General features: G+C 40.6%; 2 protein-coding genes across 2 annotated transcripts; both read left to right on the top strand.

Annotated features, from left to right (window-relative positions):
• The first annotated feature begins 1,311 nt into the window (after nt 1-1,311).
• Nucleotides 1,312-6,048, top strand: LOC115581867 (ectonucleoside triphosphate diphosphohydrolase 4-like). Its single transcript, XM_030417356.1, has 7 exons — nt 1,312-1,425; nt 1,611-1,741; nt 2,392-2,558; nt 2,643-2,967; nt 3,842-3,927; nt 4,054-4,215; nt 4,848-6,048. Exons 1-7 carry the CDS (start codon nt 1,335-1,337, stop codon nt 5,080-5,082), a joined length of 1,197 nt encoding a protein of 398 aa, XP_030273216.1. The 5' UTR covers nt 1,312-1,334; the 3' UTR covers nt 5,083-6,048.
• Nucleotides 6,049-11,260: 5,212 nt separating this feature from the next.
• slc25a37 (solute carrier family 25 member 37) lies at nt 11,261-20,216 on the top strand. Its single transcript, XM_030418209.1, has 4 exons — nt 11,261-11,572; nt 15,521-15,749; nt 16,080-16,136; nt 16,474-20,216. The coding sequence occupies exons 1-4, from the start codon at nt 11,417-11,419 to the stop codon at nt 17,001-17,003; spliced, it is 972 nt and encodes a 323-aa protein (XP_030274069.1). The 5' UTR covers nt 11,261-11,416; the 3' UTR covers nt 17,004-20,216.
• Nucleotides 20,217-20,750: the final 534 nt, after the last annotated feature.

Here is a 20,750-nt window from a genome sequence, read left to right as displayed (position 1 = left end):
TATAGGACAGTTAACTCTTTAAGAGTGACAAACTGATGATGATATGCCACTGTGAAAAGGCTGAAACAGTCAGTCAACTCTGACTGGCTTCTCTAATGGACATGTGAGTGTCAGCTGCAACAACGCTGCTTCAACAACTGGCTCTTTAAGATGACTCCTATAGTGCTGAGTCATTGATATGTCACAGTGCTTCGCCGACACACCCACAGTGACGCTGCTGTGTGCTTTGTGTCTACAGCTTATGTTTCAGCCAATGGTGAGTGACACAGAATGGCCAATTGATCGAGTCCAACTCATTTACAGTGTTTCTTCCTTGTGGAATATTTTGTCAGACAGGCTTGTTCAACTACGAAGGAGGAAACAAAATGTTCAACTCAACCTGTGTAGTGTAAAAAAGAGAGGGGATTGACAGAGAACCACAGAATCTTCAGCGTGCTCAGTTGAATCAGATGAGACCCTAAAACACAAACCGCCAACCAGTTGGATAACAAAGTGAAATTTAAACTTCTGGCCTGCAACGAGAGACAGGACGACACGGCCAAAAAAACAAATGATAAATTATTAAGAATAAGACATGCAAAAGAGAAAAATCATTAAGATGATTGGCCTCCAACAGGCTCTTTGAACTAATTTAATTGAATAAACATGAACCCGCAAGTGGTTGCTGCATCTAATAGAGCCTACAAGTCTGAAATTGTGATAACAACATGACACTTCTTATTCAGGAAATGAAACTAAAGCATGTATGCGCCGCACCACTATGCTGGGAGGCACAGGGGGGTTCGCTAAACCACTACATACAGTCTAGATTACTTCATGACCGTTGATGTTACATGAAGTACGGATCATATGTGCGGTTGTTCACATTGAAGAGGGTGAAAGAAAACGTCTTAAGTCGGCTTTTATCTTCTCATCTGTCTTTAAGCTATGTCACTGTATCACCAGTTGGTTTCAGAGAGACCTTTTTGTTTGTGGTTCCTCAGTGCCCTTTGAAGAAAACTATCTTCAGTGAATTCAGTCTCTAGTCTAATCATCAGGCCCTTGAACAATAAACCAGGATAACCACAGCAGCATTTGCTGTTTTGCTGTTTTTTTCAATTTATATGAAACTCACTGTGGTTCTATATTGCACAAAACTAAAGATAAGTAAACAAACAAACAAACAAACAAAAACACCATACCTGAAAAGTATAGATATAACAATTTCACACATTTATTTCGCCTTCGCAACTTTAGATTTCTACCGCACTACATTTCAGAGAGAAATACTGTTTTTACTCCCCCACAACCCTAAATTACAAGGGATTTAAGATTCTCCACGGTATAAAGTTTGTATGAAACATTACAACTTGTCATTGGCTTTAGGTGTCTATGCATGGATTGGAATAAACTTTGTGCTCGGAAGGTTTAACCATGTGCACAATGGTAAGTACACAAACCATTGATATTTCTACAGTGTGCCGTTTTTTTGTTTTTGCATAAAAAGCCGATTTAGTATATGCTCACCGATCTACATAAGAAACACTTATATGCCTCCAAATGTGCAAAAACACAATAATCACATGATACACCCTCCCGGTCTGTTTGCTTTCTCTGGGCATTTTTTGAAGACGGGGAAGCTGTAGTGGAGGTGCATGTCCCAGGCAATGATCAGCAGGAGGCGATGGTGAGGAAAAGGACTGCGGGTGTCCTGGACATGGGCGGGGTCTCCACGCAGATCGCGTACGAAGTGCCCAAAACTGTAAGCTTTGCTTCTCCACAGCAGGTTATTATCCACAACCAATTCTGTTTTTGTGCTGTCTTTGGTTTTTTTGTCACTCACCCTTTGTTCTTCTCCCTCCTTCCAACCTCTGTCATTCCCTGGTTAAACCTGTATGCACCATTTTTGTCCCGTGGAGAGGATCTGCTCTCCATTCATCACTGTTGAGGGGCACACTGTAAGCCTGCTGCATGACTCCATGGCAGGACTTTTGCACTGAGAACATTAAGTCATTTTATGCAGAGACTGCCGAGAGCAGTGAGAGTTGTCCATGGCAAGAACTTTTGTTTGTGTTGTAGTGATTCATGTACAGTAGTCGGTTTGGCAGACGATGCTTGTCCTCCCTGATCTCATTGTTTTCCCTTTCACCACATGATGCTCAATCAAATTTCACTGTCATCCTTTTAGATAGTTTCAGCTTCCGTTCCTGGTGTGTTTTTGAGATACGGTAACCGAGACATTATATTTAGTTTATATTGCCTCCGAAACATAGGTAACCTTCTGTAGTAATCTATATTAACGTGTTGCATGTCAGCACTGTTGTCAACTTATAGATGTTAAACACACAAGGATATGTATGGGGGAAAATTTCAGTGTCATCATTCCAAGGCTCATTTTTGTTTGTTCCCTAGGAGGAAGTTGCCAAGAACTTACTGGCAGAGTTCAACCTAGGGTGTGACGCACATCGCACAGAGCATGTTTATCGTGTTTATGTGTCTACCTTCCTGGGTTTTGGAGGAAATGCAGCACGCCAAAGATATGAAGAGAGCCTCCTCAGAAATACTGCCACTCGAAACAAGTGAGATCCACCGCCAGATCGAGCTCTTCGAACGATTTAGATTTTTTCCCACTTTTATGAACCACGTATTACTGTTTCCTCCAGACTCTTAGATCAGCATATTGGCGAGACAGCAGAGTCTCCACTCCTGGACCCGTGTCTACCCACAGACCTGCAGGATGAGGTCGGTCCATCTACGCAGAAGCTCCACCTGCGAGGCACCGGGGACTTTGACCTGTGTAGGCAGATTCTGCAGCCGTTCCTCAACCGCACCGACGAGACCCAAACCTCCCTCAGTGGCATCTACCAGCCGGCCATTGACTACAGCAACAGTCAGTTCTACGGCTTCTCTGAGTTCTACTACTGCACGGAGGATGTGCTGCGCATGGGCGGGGATTATAACGCTTCAAAGTATGCCCGGGCTGCCAAGGTAAATACAGTGAAGAGAATTCACGTCTGCTCTCATGACACATGGCCGCTGTAACCTCAATGTGTAATTTATTCTCTATTTTTTTTATTTTTTTTTATTTTGAAAAGCTTCATCTTACTTGACCTTTAACATTTTGTTGCAGTGTATTCTGTCAGAGAGCTAATCATCACAGCACCACTGACTGTATTCTTCTCAAACTGGTTCACTTACTGTTTAGAATTAGGATTTTAAGACCCCCATCCATTTTATGATCTGCATAATTGATTTTTTTTTTTCTACTTTGGACCGAGACACACACACACAGAGGAAAGAACAGCGACGAAGGCCGACAGCAGACAGCTTGTACAGTCTTTGCCTGCATTAGAGGAAATAACATTACATACCACAACGTAGCAGCAGCCTGTATGACTCATTCAAAAAGAGAAGACTTTACTTGACTCTCACTAATATAGTCAATACTAATTGAGAATACGTCTGCTAAGAAGTTGGAAATGACACAGGCAGTCGCGTCGCCTGTGTCTCTAAAAGCTGCACTTAAACACAACAGCAAAGACCATCAGACTACCACTAACTAGCTTGTATGCTCTGCGCCTACATGAGCGAAAATATCTCTCCACACCACCAGGTAGCAGTGGTCTGTATTCGTCATTCAAAAAGGGAAACCATTCCCGTTTTTTTTTTTTTCCGCATTGCGTTTTCTGACACCATTCTTGTTAATAAAGCCGCTTCTGATCGAGAATATGTCAGATGGGGAGTCGCAAATGGCACAGGTGAAGAGGCGGAGCGAGAAGCACGGAGAGGCCACACTGAGCCGATGAAATCATGACACTAATGTGACAGAAACACTCCTAATGCTGTAGTTTAACATTTACAGAGTTACTGTTCCACCCAATGGAGGACTCTGAGGGAGCGCTTTGACTCCGGCTTGTACGCCTCTCATGCTGATCTTCACAGACTGAAGTAAGTCACGCAGGATTATCGAACTGCCTCTAAAGCTGTACGAACCAGTTGGTCACATTCCGCAAAAGGATGCCAGCTAAGTTTGGACTCAAATGTTTATCAAGGGCTTTATGTTTTTGTCCGCAGGTACCAGTGTTTCAAATCAGCGTGGATGTACGAAGTATTGCACTCAGGATTTTCTTTCCCTCCCAATTATAAAAATCTGAAGACCGCCCTGTTGGTCTACGATAAGGAGGTCCAGTGGACTCTTGGAGCTATTCTTTACAGAACACGGTTTCTGCCTTTGAGGTAAGATGGATTTTCTCTCACACGTGCCCCATTCTTAGCCTTGAATAATATTAGCTGTCAAAAATAATCGTCTTAAATCTGTTCCTCGGTGTAAGTGGAGGCGTTAATTCTTAGTGCTATTAATTGGTACATGAGCTGAGAGTTTGAAACAATGATCAGTACGCAGGATTGGCTGTTCGTGGACGTAGTATGAGGGCTTAAACAGCAGCAGCAGGGAAATTAAAGCAAAGGAATGCCACTGGTCTCAAACACATCCTGAGTGTGAAATGAGCTCTGTCAAAGCCTTTAATAGGCACAACAGATGAAACAGTTAAATTAAATATTCAACAATTCACCGGCATCTTTTAATCATATACTACAGTTTCAAAAACGATTTATATCTAGGACTGTCTAGGACTAGGAGGTCAATGTTCTGAGATAAGTAAGGAAAGAAATTCCTGATTTCTGCTCCTTGAAATTGGAGCTCCCAAGAACTGGATAATCAGGATTCTTGTTAAAACACGTATCCAGTCAAATGTCTGTATGTGTTTATATATAATCAACACCACCTGTAAATCAGTTTCTGTATACACGTCATATCTTTGTTCAAAGCCAGTTTTAATATGGGTGTGTTTTTTTTCCACCTCTTTCAGAGACATCCAGCAGGAGAGTCTGAAAGGAGCGCACTCTCACTGGCGGCACAACTTCTCCTTTTTCAACAACCACTACTTGTTCCTGGCCTGTTTCTTCATTGTGTTACTGTCCATCATGTTGTACTTGCTGCGACTCCGCCGCATCCATCGGCGGGCAGCCCAGCGCTGCACCCCCTCCTCCGTACCGTGGTTGGAGGAAGGCCTTGGCTCGCCCACTCTCCCCATCAACCTCTAAATCCTTCAGAGCATAAAGTCTGGACAGCATGTCCAGAGCCAATCCTCACTCCTTTTCTCTCCGAGGATTGAAAAACAAGGCTGCTCCCGTCAACGAGTTGAAACAGAAATGGTATTTTTTTTTTGTTTGTTTATTTAATTTCGAGAAGTCTTTTTTTAGAATTCATGTTCTTGCCTGCCACGTGCTCCATCATCAAAGTCGACGGCAAATGCCTTCCTGGTGGTTCCTGTTTTATTTCTTAAAAAGACAAAGACACACAACGGTACTTGGTTTGCTAGCCTATCTTCCGTACCCAAATATGAAGTATTCTGCGGTGGAAACTTATTGGACTTTTGCCTTTCTTTATGCCTTTGTGTATATGTAGGATCACATCTTATCATTTTTGTATTTATAGTTGGTACGATCACTTGCCATTTCTAAAGAAACCTCAAATGCAATACGATTTGTAATTACTGGATGGAGCACTTTGTAATGCAGTTAAGATGCTTTTCCCAGCTGGAATGGTCCTTTTTTTTTTTCGTGAGTTTGTGTGTGCGTGTGTTTGTGTGTGTGTGTGTGTGTGTGCGTGTGCGTGTGTGTGTGTGTGCGTGTGTGTGTGCGTGCGTGTTCTGCCTCAACAAGACAAATGGCCTTTGATGGCTGTAGTAGTGCAATACATGTCTGGTCACTGTTGGCAGAAACTCTCCAGAATGCATTAGTTCTTTGGTCGAGAGTATCAGTTTCTCTGAAAGCCCTGCTGAAAATCTTATGTTGGGTCGTCCGACTTGTGAGTTGGATTCTGTTGCATATATTTATGTTGGGCTTCATTTTCAGAAGCCGTCATGTCACTGCTGTGAGGGGACTGTAAATGAGAGCACATGCCCCCATTTATTTATATCAAGATGGTCTAGTGAAATGTTTGCACAGATGAATGCGAAAAATAAATGTCGTCACATTGCAGTTCAGTAATAAAGGTTTTATGCTAAACTTGTCTGGCTGCTTATTTCCCGAGGAGGAGCTCGGACTAAACAAATGGTGTCTGCATGTCCTTGCAGTGGATATGAAATAGGTGGGTTAATCTCAAAGCATAATGCAAACACCGGCCTCTCTGGCACTGGAAAGGAAAGAATGTATCCCAGTTGACTTAAGATTTGCCGCATGAGAGCACGAGCTGAAGCGCTGTGGATAATTTGACGGTCTCTTCCTGTAGCTGCGCAAAAACATCCTCAACAATGTCCAACATGACATTATGTAACCTTTTTTTAATCTTAAACTAACAGCTTCAAAATCGTTGTGATTGTACAGTGTCTCGTAATGGGGTGCATTGGCGATGCAGCCTGCCCTCCCATCATTTGTTCCTGCACTATGTAACCTCAGTGAGAGTGGATCAGAGCGTTAGATATACGTTTACTTCAGGTTCTCGAGACATAACATTGTGATGATGTTTGTAGTTCGCGCCTACATTACGGCGGTCACATTTTTACAGACCTGGGATTTGTATTTACGACAGTGGTGTTGCACTCGACGTCTGTGGGGGGCGCCAAGTCGCATAAAATGGCAATTTCTACATGTTGTTGCTTTAAGTAAAAGCCACAACTTCACACTACAAAAAATAACCCGTGTCAGTTTGTTGGTTGGATTGTCAGCAGGATTACACAAAAACTACGGGATGGATTTCCACAAAACTTTGATGGATGATGGTACTTGGCCCAGAACAGACCTCATTAACATTTGGTGTGGATCTGAATAAAGGGACAGATCCAGAATTATTTTTGTTTTTTCAACATTTTTGTGAATTTCTCAGGATATAATGCATAGCTCTTGATTAAATAAACATGAATGTGGTGACAAGAGTTTGATGCGGATCCTAATAAAACTCCAGATTTAGCAGATCTAACTATGTTTTATTTGACATTGGATTAGACTTCATTGAGTTAAAAGGGGCCTGTTGGGCCTTGGTGGTGGTGCGCACTCTGCTGAGTGACGTTCTGGTTACTGATGGATTAATACAACAGCAGGATTGTATTCTTGTTAGTGGTTAAAATGGAACACATTGTTCTGTGAGACTGTGTCTAATAATTTCTTTATAGATTATTATTTTCTCCATTAATTGATTAAAAGTTTGGTTTGTTAAAATGATTAAAAAAAAAAAATCATGACAATTACCCAGATCGCCCTGCGATGAGCTGGCGACTCATCCAGGGAGTACCCTGGCCTTCGCCCATAGAGTCACTGGATTTGGCCCCAGCAACCCCCGCTCCACCTTGAAAAAAAAGGTGGTATAAAAGCGGTAACATCACCCGCGACCCGCATGGATAAAGCGGAAGAAAACGAAACGAAACGAAATGAATTACCCAGATCCTCACATTTGTGAAGATGGAACCATGAGATGTTTTGAGACTTGACAGTTATTAATTGATGAACTGACTTTTATCTTGGACAGTTAATTTATAGCAAAACGTCACAGTAGATATGTAGATGTATGCTTTGTGTGCAGAGTAAAGGTTTCTGGCACAACTTCACCTACTTCCAGGGTGCATGGAGATGGGAAGTATTACTATATACTGTAAGTGTTTACCCTTCAGTGTTTTACGTGCAAAAATCTTATTCCGCAATGTAACCAGTAACTATAGCTGTCATTTAATTAGTGTGGAGTGAAAAATAAATGTTTTCTCTATGAAATGTGGCGGTGTAGGTGTATAATAAAAGAGAGTGGTAGTAAAAATGGGACAAATGAGATAGCGATAATTACAGTGTACGACGTGCGAGGGTCATCAGCTGTGAAATAAAACTGAAAGCTGCTGCCGAATTAAGATGAGTGAATGTCTTCCTCTCGGCTCCTCGTGGTATTCAGTTTTCTGTAATTGCTGAGAAAACTCAAACTTTCACAAATGAGAATGAATGTAATAAGTAAAGTCTGAGGGATGTTTCCAGGTCTACTCATCCAAAACTTCATGTCAGTTCAGTTAGGATTACTGTTGTCCCTCTTGGTGAAATTTAAATGTAGAAGTGAATAAAAACACAAATAACACAGCAAACAAGAGAACACGGAACATCACAACAGAAGAAAAAAAATGTGAATATAAATCTGTTCATAACGAAGAATCAAGTTAACTTAACTTAAGCATGTTAAGTGCATTTTTTTTTGTCACTTGCAACATGGGAACATTTAAACCCATTGCTCTCTGCCTGTATCTCTGGGCAGATGGGAGAGGAACAACTTCCTCCAAGAGTGGACGGTCAGAGCCAGCCAAGATCGACCTTGCCTTGCCTTCTGCAGAATTAGTCTGTCGTGAATATCTGCCAAAGAAAGCTACCGCGTGCCAATTATTTCACTGACTATTTTGACACTGATTGTAGGCTGAGAGGAATCACTAGAGTCACTCAACATTGCAAAGAGGTCACTATTCAAGTGCCCTGTGTGCGGGAAGTGTTAATACTTGATGCCCTCTGCATGTGGAACACACTGGACCACCCAGGGCTGTCTGCGGTAGGTGTCCTCATTCATTGCAACTTCCACAATGAAAGAAATTTGGTCCATTATCAACCAGTATATAACAGAGGAGGAGACATTTTTATTGTAAACATTCAGTTCTTATATGCGTTTTTCACGTTAGACTGAATACATCGTCCAGTTAAAGGTCATATAACACTTGTTGTGGCTTGTAGCTAACAATATAGGACAGTTAACTCTTTAAGAGTGACAAACTGATGATGATATGCCACTGTGAAAAGGCTGAAACAGTCAGTCAACTCTGACTGGCTTCTCTAATGGACATGTGAGTGTCAGCTGCAACAACGCTGCTTCAACAACTGGCTCTTTAAGATGACTCCTATAGTGCTGAGTCATTGATATGTCACAGTGCTTCGCCGACACACCCACAGTGACGCTGCTGTGTGCTTTGTGTCTACAGCTTATGTTTCAGCCAATGGTGAGTGACACAGAATGGCCAATTGATCGAGTCCAACTCATTTACAGTGTTTCTTCCTTGTGGAATATTTTGTCAGACAGGCTTGTTCAACTACGAAGGAGGAAACAAAATGTTCAACTCAACCTGTGTAGTGTAAAAAAGAGAGGGGATTGACAGAGAACCACAGAATCTTCAGCGTGCTCAGTTGAATCAGATGAGACCCTAAAACACAAACCGCCAACCAGTTGGATAACAAAGTGAAATTTAAACTTCTGGCCTGCAACGAGAGACAGGACGACACGGCCAAAAAAACAAATGATAAATTATTAAGAATAAGACATGCAAAAGAGAAAAATCATTAAGATGATTGGCCTCCAACAGGCTCTTTGAACTAATTTAATTGAATAAACATGAACCCGCAAGTGGTTGCTGCATCTAATAGAGCCTACAAGTCTGAAATTGTGATAACAACATGACACTTCTTATTCAGGAAATGAAACTAAAGCATGTATGCGCCGCACCACTATGCTGGGAGGCACAGGGGGGTTCGCTAAACCACTACATACAGTCTAGATTACTTCATGACCGTTGATGTTACATGAAGTACGGATCATATGTGCGGTTGTTCACATTGAAGAGGGTGAAAGAAAACGTCTTAAGTCGGCTTTTATCTTCTCATCTGTCTTTAAGCTATGTCACTGTATCACCAGTTGGTTTCAGAGAGACCTTTTTGTTTGTGGTTCCTCAGTGCCCTTTGAAGAAAACTATCTTCAGTGAATTCAGTCTCTAGTCTAATCATCAGGCCCTTGAACAATAAACCAGGATAACCACAGCAGCATTTGCTGTTTTGCTGTTTTTTTCAATTTATATGAAACTCACTGTGGTTCTATATTGCACAAAACTAAAGATAAGTAAACAAACAAACAAACAAACAAAAACACCATACCTGAAAAGTATAGATATAACAATTTCACACATTTATTTCGCCTTCGCAACTTTAGATTTCTACCGCACTACATTTCAGAGAGAAATACTGTTTTTACTCCCCCACACAGATATCAGATTTTTACTAGGCCTACATGATTATTGCTGCCTGGTGAACTTGAGATAACGATATTATTGTGTTGTCAAGAAATTTGAGTTTTCAATCAAATATATCTCTGACTTTCTTGACTGTGCATTTCTGTTTTTGGCAAATAAATTACCCTCACAATACGAGTGTAGGAAGGTGGAGAGAGCCTGTAACATTACCTTTTTTAAAAAGTGTACAGATAGAACAATTACTAGTGAAAAGACAACACGATGAACTGATAAAGAAAAGATGAAGGCCCAACATCTTCTTTGGATTATCCACAAGATTTTGTCAAAGATGTATTATTAACATGATGTCAGTATTTCAAATTCTGATATCATGATTATTGCCATGATTATATGAATATTTCAATTTGAATATGCTTGTATTTCACAGCCTTAACTTCACAATTATTTGACATTTCATACATTTAGCAACACATATGAGCTGTTAGGAACACAATGCTGTGTTCATGAGTAAATAACCAACTGCAACATAGTAGTTAAAGTAGTTAAAATTGACTGCATCAGTAGCCTAAAAAAAAAAAAAAATCCAGTACAGTATTATTTGACTCTTGGAAGGGGAAATCCTGAGTACTTGTGTTGTAGTCTTACTCAAAGGTGCATTATGTAGTTTCGGGGAAGACATTTTTATCAGAAGAGAAAGATCGTTGTTGGCTAATTTGTAATGTCCAAACAAATCAAATAAACAAACTTTTAATTTTCTTGACCGAATAAACTGAATAAACAAAGTGACCATAAAGGAAAACACAATTTCATGCCGTTTTACTTTGTTTATATTTGGAGGACCATGCCAACTTTCCAGCTTCAAACAGTGTTCGATATTATTTTCCCCTGAGAACAGCTGAACAGCTCGTTTATTTGGTTAGGGGAAAAAAAAGACTGAGTTTGTGTTATTACCACACTATTTGTAAATATTAAAATTATGAGTTTGAAATTCTTCTCCAAAACTACACAAGTCCCCTTGAATGATAAGAAGACCAAGCCTACTTATCGTTCCGGGCAGACCTGTGCGGTTTCACTTGGGTTAAACCCATTCAAAAACAACACAAGGACGCACGACAGCGTTGTGAAATGTCAGGGGCAGAGGCATCTACCTCGGAAACTTTTCATTGGCCGCCCTAAACCAAGAGCCCGCCCAGTTGTGAGTATCTCTAAAATGATTGGTCTACATCCGTCCGAGCCACGCCCCTGGCTCTGAACGTCACACTGGCGCTGGAACTCCACTAAGTAGCGATGGTGTTGTGGTTATCCACGCCGCCGACACCTCTCTGAGTGTTATCTGGTACTGAAGACCATCTGGGGGAGCTCACCACGCATGGAGTTGAGCTCGTTTGGTGGCAACACTGGACATGTCGCAGATCAAAAGCCAGGACGATGAGCCTTTTGGTGGTGACGGTGACTACGAGAGCTTGCCACCTCATGTCTCAGTGACGACCCACATGACAGCAGGAGCCGTGGCTGGCATACTGGAGCACACGGTGATGTACCCCGTGGACTCTGTCAAGGTAACGCACACGGAGTAAACAAATCACGCTTGTCGTGCCTCTCCAGCTCATCCACCGACTAGCTACTCAACGCCGCTAACTGCACACACAGCTCGCTATCGGCTGCTAACGAGCGTTAGCTGTAAATTGTTCAAGCTTCACATCCTCAGTTAGCCTCAGTGTTAGCCCAGTCACAGCCTGCTCGCTACAAGTACACTGAACAAACTAGTTAAGCAGGCTAGCACACATGAAAACATGATAAATACAACATGTTAGCTAAACCGAGAAGGAAGTGGGAACATTTTGACTGTTGTCGCTTCTTTCTCCATATAACTAGTAACTTTGCTAACAGAGCAAGCTTACTGGACACCCACTGTCACCTATAATTCACCAAAGTCACATTTTTAGAGAGGTTAAGGTTAAAAGTAAGGTCATTATTTTAATCATGAACTCTTTTTACTGTGTCTAAATACGTTTCCGTGCTATCCTGTAGTTTTTCTCGGTCACAGGGTTTAATTTTCCATGCAGGGAAATGAGTAATCCAGACTTACTCTGTTACTAGTTGAAGGTCAAGTACCTGACTTGACTGTGAAAGATGTCAAACTGTTTCTACATCTAAAACTACACGTATAACTCCACCATTAAAGCGTAAACACAGTTGTTAAAGTCTGTAGTGCATTTTTCTTTAAGTACACTTTTGTGACCACTCATAGATGTGTTGACCAGTGACTGAGGGTCAACTTAATGGTTTAATCAATACTGTAAGTAAATCCTCTCTGTCTATTCGCTGATATGATTAAGTGTAGTATTCATTAGATTAGAATTGGGCTGCATGAAAGATGGCACCTTCTTGTGATTTCTATTATATTGCGATACGCTGAGCAGCCTTTGATTCAGTTTAACTCTTAACTAGTGCAACAAAACGCAGGTCAACATCTGAACAGATGCTACAAACATTAGCCAACATTGAAAATAAAAAATGTCATTAAGATTTTCGACGTTATTCAGGAACTGTTTCTTGTTTCTTCAATTTCTTCAATTTGTTTTGGAGACTAATGTGCGTACTACAATCCTTCTGACCTCAGTTGCATCCGCGGGAGGTTCTGATGTGTCGACTAAAACTTTGATCAAGTAGGAACGGCAGGTTATTGAATTTGTTCAACGTCATTCATCCATTTATAATTCAGTTACTGGGGTGATTCTCTGGATTCATTTTGCAAGTTCATATCAATACTGTGTCACAGACAATGGTGATGATTGTAGATCTAGAATGGTCAGACCAATTTAACTTAATACAAACACTCTGAGCAGGGATCACATGAGTTCACATGAGTTCAGACAGAGAAACTCCTCCTGACCTCAACACTTTGTGGTGGTCTGTGACTTAAAACTGATGTCGCGTACCTAAATGCAATTACCGGCCAGTTTAAAGCTTGTTAAACTGTGCTTCTTTTATTGTGTGAACTTTGCCCCCTGCAATCCTCCTCTTCTGCTCAGCCATTGTTTCCTAACAATGCAGTGTTGTTTTGATAATTTGGCGCGCTGCTCTGCCCTAATGATAAGCTTGATGTGGCACAGACAACTTCATGAACATACTGCAAGAAAGAAAATTCCATTATATCATCTTTGCATCATTGTCTTTGCCTTGACATATTTCCAAATTGACCCATGAACCATTACTACACAAACCACTGTTGCCATTTCCTCTTTAGGTTATTTACAAGTTTTCACAAGCAGCGTCCAGAAGTGTTGCCCGTTAAGGTGAATCAGTGCAAGCTGGCAAAGAACCTATTTTGAAATGTTAGTGATGTAAACCGATGAAAGAATGGGTAATATTTTATCCTGTTAATTGTGACAGTCACAGTTTACAGTGCAAAAAAGCCAGTGACATGATAGACCAACTCCAATACATTTAGGCTACTTCTTGTTAAAGATTCCAAATAAGGAGTCTGTGTTTTATGATGTAATTACCTCTGACTCACATCAGGCTTGAGATGAGTTTGCGTAAGGTTTTGAAACGAGACTTGAATTAATTTTGAGTGTGAGAGTTCAGTTGACAATGGTAACAATCCACAGTCAACTTACAACCGTGTGTTTCAGCCGCCCAGTAAAGAACGGACGGCTAAAACGCAGGGAGTAGCCTGTGTTAAGGCTAGGAGGGGGATCTTATCGGTGCTGTGCACATTTGGAATCAGCCTCATGCAGTAAAGGGTGTGTGTATGCAATTGTTCTTCTGCAGTGTTGATTAGTAAACTGCCACAGAGCCAGACAAACAGTGAATTGCTGCATAAAATTTGGAAAGATGTGACACAGTGTAGTGTAGAAGATGGAGCGTGCGTCTTGTATACAGATGCATGCTGTCTGCAGACAACAGTCTTGGTTAATTGATTGCTATTTTTAGCTGTTTCTCATCGTGAGTACTGAAAAAATGTTGTTCAAATATTAATTTGCAAGTAAATCACAAATTAACCCAACAGATTCTGCAACGATGATCCAGTCTGCATGCTTGTTCTTAAGTTAGTGCTTGGGACTTGCTGGACTAGAAGTTTTACAGAACATTGTTATCATACTGTCTCAACAGCTCTGTATAATACCCAGTGACTAAAATAACATTGTAATATTCTTTTTTAGCTATTTCATGATACACAACATATATTTCACTATATTGAAATCTCCTCAAAAGCACTTCTGAAATGCGAGGAGTGGGCAACATAGTCAAATATCACAACACTTACCTTGATATCCATGTTTCAACAAGATTGCAGGGATGACTACTAGTACATTTAGAAAATATGAACAGAATGAGATTTTGATCAATAACCATCAATAATGTGGATTTAATGACAGTGTTTAAAGGCAGTCTGGTCGGTTCAGAAAATTATCGATATAATGCCCAGTACTACATTAGCACTTGGATATTGTTAGATAAGTATTTTGAGTAATTCAGCTTTTTACGGATACATTTTTGTTTTTTTGCGTGATTTAATATTCATTCTGATATGAATTAATTTCACAACAATTTACCCATGTTTAACCTTTACTATAACTTTTATTCATTTATTTTCTACATTAATAGCTTTTGGGTACTGAAGACATCTTTTACATACATCTTTTATCAGCCAGCATTCAGAAGGTTGTCACAGTCCTCGCATACAGTTTGAACTGCATGTGCTTTACTTTGTACTGTGTCCAGCATATTTTCCCTTCAAATTAATTCTAGAGCAAACAGCTACTTTAAGTAGTTAACCAGTTTTATCTATCAGTTCGCTTGAATATTAAAAAAAACCATCTGATTTCAAACGAACAATGGGATTCATAGTGCAAAAATTCAGTCACATAAACTTGGAATGTAAACTGTGCTACCAAGTTCTGAGTGCCCAAAATTCCCAAATCTGTATTAAACGGAAATGTAATTGATATTTTATTGTTGAGCCAGAGGAAGGAAACACATGGGAACATGCTGAGAGGAACATCGACTCGGCCTATCTCCTGAACCAGGCCAAGATCTCATCACAAATAAAAACATGCTTTGTGGTGTCCAGATAACTTGGCATGGTGGAGTAAAACAAAGAGCTGCCACAGCCTCCCACGGCAGCCTTGGGAGAGACACGCATCATTCAGTCAGGACGTCTCTGTTGCCAAGTACACTTACTGTCAGAACAATGTGACAGTATTAGAGTGAACAATACATCAAGAAATCGTGATTTGGCTAACGCCAGGTGCCCACTTTGAAGCTGTGCAGACTAAGAGTTTAAATATGTCTCAGGGCTGGGAGATATGACCTTAGATAACCCTCTGGCTGCATGTCCTTCGTTCACTCTGGTTATTGACTGAGTTATTTCTGATATGCATAAACATTTATCACAGTAAAGGGGGAATTACAAAATCCATATCATAGCAGAATATGAGGTTTGGGACGGGGCTGAAGCCTAATATCCCCCAACCCTAATACATCTTTATTTTTTACAGACAAGGATGCAGAGCCTGCAGCCGGACCCAAATGCACAGTACAGGGGTGTGTATGAGGCTCTGAAAAGGATCATCAGAACAGAGGGGGTCTTCAGACCACTGAGGGGCCTCAACATCACCATGATGGGAGCGGGACCTGCCCATGCACTCTACTTCGCCTGCTACGAACGGCTCAAACGCTCACTAAGTGACATCATTCAGAGTGGAGGAAACAGCCATCTAGCCAATGGTGCGAGTTCCCACGTCTCAACACAAATCACTTGATGGTCAACACTGACTGCTTTCACACTGGGCTCAACAACAGGGCCTCGAGGAGTGTAGTTCAAATAAGTCATTTTAATGCCATATCCTGTTTACAGTGGCAGGGATGCAGCCATATCCCAAACATGAAAAACCCAAACATGCTCTTTGGAATATGGCAATAAAACCCAGTGTTTTATAATGTAAACACTACAAAAAATACTTTTACAAATACAATGCTCATGAATTTTATTGTAAAACTCTTGCAAATACAGTTATTGATTAAGAATTGACAGGCTCTGTTTATGTTTTTTAACAGGTGTGGCAGGTAGTGTAGCCACTGTTCTCCATGATGCAGTCATGAACCCTGCTGAAGGTAAGAGAACAATTCTTGAATTCCATGAAAAGAACGAAACCAACAATGAGTTGTACTTATAAGTATTATCGCACGTCTCTCAGGTGCTTGATATACTTCATTCCTCAGTGCCATACAGCTCAGTTGTCATGCCGAGACAAAGCCAGTGACGTCATTTGACTGGGTTAGACAACATGTTGATGTTGAGTCAATTCCTCATACATCACCCAATTACTTTTGACATTTAAAGAAAGTATTTTGTCTTAAGTGCATTGAATAGCATAAAACTTTATAGGACACATGAAATATATGCGATAAAACATGCTAACGCGCTTCCCTGTTTTCTTCCACGGCGCAGTGATAAAGCAGAGGATGCAAATGTACAATTCGCCATATCGAGGACTTTGGGACTGTGTTCAAACAATAACGCGTACTGAGGGCATGGGAGCCTTTTACCGCAGCTACAGCACTCAGCTGACCATGAACATCCCCTTCCAGGCCGTTCACTTCATCACCTACGAGCTGATGCAAGAACAGTTAAACCCACACAGACATTACCACCCCGGCAGCCACATAGTGTCGGGAGCAGCGGCAGGTGCCGTTTCAGCAGCAATAACCACTCCGCTCGACGTCTGTAAAACTCTGCTCAACACACAGGAGAATGTAGCGCTCAACTCCGTTAACATCAGCGGACACTTATCGGGAATGGCTAACGCCTTCAGGACAGTGTACCGACTTGGTGGTCTGGCGGCCTTCTTCAAAGGGGTCCAAGCTCGGATTATATACCAGATGCCCTCCACTGCCATCGCCTGGTCAGTGTATGAGTTCTTCAAGTACTTCCTGACAAAGCAGCAGCTGGAATCGGAGGCAAGACATCGACCGATGTAATGGAAAGTGTGTTTGAGCTGATCACGCCTAGACTGGAACTGACGAAGAAGAGGGCTCTACCCTGTCGCTGCGTGAGATCGCTGTGTTTGTTAAGTTATTACCTCACAGTGCAGTCGTCATGGTGGAGGAGTGACTAAGAATGGCACTCCTTATTGGTGACTTACCTAAGTCTGTGTGTTTTCAAATTAAGATGAAGTTGCGCAACTGGGATATGCAACAGAGATGATTGTTCTTTAAAGGTCAGATACACATACAAGAGCTGAATCTTCCTCCTCCTCTAGTCTTTCCTACATTTGGCGAGAGTCCAAACAAGTTGTCTTGAATGACGTTTAAAGTTCTCAATATTGGAACTTTTTATTTATTTTGTTAGCTTTCCGAGGCTTGTATTTTATGGATACGGAAAAAAACACCATGCTGTTTGTTTTATTTCATCATGTATTTATAAAAAAAAACAAAAAACCATTGCAACACATTCCTTCTTTTCACTCTAAGGCGAACAGAACAGTTGTGCTTTCCAAGTGCCTCACAGATATTAAATGCTGCTTCAGCTTTCCTTCGTTCACTCTGGTTATTGACTGAGAAAATACTATTTTGCTTTAATTCCACATTTCACTTTTGTTTTGTCCAATTTCTAGCAAAGAAGTGTACCATTTTGTTATTGGATGAAGTCTTATCTTGGCTCTCTATGTCATAAATGGCCACGTTTGTCAAATCTGTACTCACTAAACTGAAAGGTTTGTTTGTTTTCTTCCAATAAGCAAAAAAATGGGAAGTTTCAACGTTTTTATTTTTATTGTTACAGTATTTGTTCTTTAAGTGCAAACTACTTTTATTCCTCCCTGAGAGACCGTCTTTCTCTTTCAATATGGTGTGTATACGCTGTAATAGTCCAGTTATATGCCTTGTTAAAGCACAGCACTACAACGCTTCTGAATCATGCACAGTGGAGTGCTGCAGGGATGATATATTTTTGTAGGCCATCCTGGAAGTTGCCATCACCCTGGTTCCCTGACAAGAAAATAAGCGGTGGCAAACACAAGTTTATGATACTTACATGTTTTGTTCAGCAAGATAATCTTTAAAGATGAACACCATTTATATAATTTTTTAAGCGTAAATGAAGTCGCCAGAAGTAAAAACCTTGTTTACATGACTTCAGCCCCCAATAAATTAAGCGATCTGAGTTGTAGAGTTAGATAGAATATTTTGCAACTAAATTTGGCCTGTAAAGACAGCCTCTGTTGCCTCATTTAGCCATTTGTTGGCTACAGCCTTTTATAAGATACGTAAATGCTTCATAATTTTAATGTGGGATATTTACTGATGTGTATTTTTTGTCGACAAGCAAAACCTGAAAATCTCTTAATCTTGTGTTAACCACAGACCTTATTTCGGGGCATTCAACCAAAAAAACCCATTGGAAAAAAAAAACACTGATTGACGAGGATGAGGGAATAAAAAAAAAAAAAAGGTAACTTATGTCCAGGTTGTAGGACTCGTTCCTGCGGCACTCTATAATAGTCTAATGACTTAAAGAACCACACCTGTTGCAGAAAGAAGGCAGCTAAAAAACATTAATATACAATTGTGGGTGACTATTTTTGAGAACCTTCAATGTGCAGGTCCAAAGACGGATCTCAGATAAGGCTGTTACTTGAGAGGGTGACCATATCTCAACCTTCATGTGCATTTGTACTGGTGTGATTTTTAGCTCGCGTGTGGATTGTTTAATGTGTGTCATATTGAAACTGAACGTGAAGGTCATAGTGTGTATATACATATAACTTTATTGTGTATATACAATAGTTTCAGAGTATACGTTTGGATGAAACACACATTCTGTGATGCAATATAACATAACTTTCATTCTTTTTTTTAAAACTGACCGGTGGTCTTGCACTCTTCCTCACCATGAGACCAGTGAAAGCCTGTTCAAAGCAGGTGGTGAGCAGGCAGCATTATTTCTTTTATTCTCACTCGTCCTGTTGTCGTTACACGTTTCCTGTGTGCTCACTGCTCCCTCCAGTCTCCAGCCGCTTGCCTATTTTCCATTCAGAAGTCAAGACATTCCTCCAGATATTGATGTAATCCAGCAAGCGGCCAGATTTATTTGTTTTTAATTATGGAGGGTTTTTTTTCTCCCTCCCTTTGGTAAAGTTCAGAGAGTTTGTTGGATTCCAGTGGTCTCACAAACCCTTGAGCAACACATTCATTATGCTTGTATTTTAGGGTAATTGTTGATATACCAAAGACATGCATTCTACTCTATGCATCTTACTTTTAACCTGTAATTATGACGCTGTTTGCCTGCCTGCTGTGAGCTGTCATTCCACCTTTTGGCTCCACAGTTTCCACTCGTTAAACTGCCTAATCACTTGAATTCTTTGGATTTCCCATTTAGCGCTCGAGGCTTATTTCCTGTTTGTGTTTGAAGCTTAATGTGTCAGGAAAATATTCGCTGCCTCAGCATTTTTTATTTGCTCCTCCAAAATGTTACGACTAAAGTACTTGAACTAATGCAGTAAAAGGTGGAACTTGTCTGTTATTATGTATATTCTAGAACATGTAACCCAGTTCATATTTACTGATCAGTGGCTTTAGGCGACATAAGCTAGTTGTATTGAATGCAATATGGATTTTACATGGTTGGATGAAATGCTTGAATATTAATATGGCAAAATTGGCATTGATTTATACATCTGTTTGACAGTTAGATTAGCCTGTAGCCCACATTGTGTTAGTTGGATCCACTGACAAAACTCCTCTGATTGTAAGTTAATCACATGATTAACAAAAGTGAAATGAAGTCAGTCAGAATAGTTTTGTCTTTTTTTTTTTTTTGCATTATGACAATGCGACACTGCCTGCACTCCACCTTCATTCCACTCAATGTGTCGATTCATGATAGTGAATCCTAATGTTGCAACAACTGTGTCCAAGTACTTCTAACGTGTCAAAGTAGTTTCGAATAGATGCTCGCATTTAAAGGAGAAGACAGGAGGGCTGATATTAAATGTGGGTTGCTCCATGATGTAAATATTTTTACGCTATATACGCACAAATGATTGAAATGGGAGCTGGGATGTTTTGTTTGTTGTGTGCCATCTCCAGAACAAGAATGCTTGGACGTTTGTCCATGCAAATATGAAATGATTGTGATGCTGCTGCTACAGTATGTAACACTGGAGCTGAAATAAACATGCAAGTGAGGAATGCTGTCTTTTTGTTTTGTTTGAGAACTAACTAACTTGCCTTAATACTCTAGTTTAGTAAGTCATTTAAAGTAAAGTAAAAGGGCTTTTTTTTATTACCCTCTTCAAGTATAAATATGTAATAATTCTACCCGAACAGGGAAAATTAGGAAGCCAATCGCCAGAATAAATGTTTGCATTCCAAATTCTGCTGATGCTCTGGTTAGGTTTAGGCACAAAAGCCACCTGGTTGGGGTGAGGAAAAAAAGGGTTAGGGTTAGGGTTAGGGGGTTAGGGGTAGTGGTCTCTGTGATGCCACCCTCATCTCCGTGGGTGGCATCACAGGGACCACTGTCTTAAAACAAAACTGGATGTGCATATCAGAATCTGCATAGCTTACTACCAGTAGTAGGAGATGAGAAAATGACATATACCCTATATTTGAAATTAGCGTAAACCGACCTCTTAAGGTATGTATCCTGTAGTAGTTTCCAGTAGAGGGCGTTATAGTACCAGTTAAAGAGTTTTCATCACACACATGGTGATCAGTCCTCGG

The sequence above is a fragment of the Sparus aurata genome, chromosome 5, assembly GCF_900880675.1.
Source record: "Sparus aurata chromosome 5, fSpaAur1.1, whole genome shotgun sequence".
Classification (NCBI taxonomy): domain Eukaryota; kingdom Metazoa; phylum Chordata; class Actinopteri; order Spariformes; family Sparidae; genus Sparus; species Sparus aurata.
The sequence above is the reverse complement of the archived record's forward strand: the minus strand, read 5'-3'. Positions and strand labels throughout refer to the sequence as shown.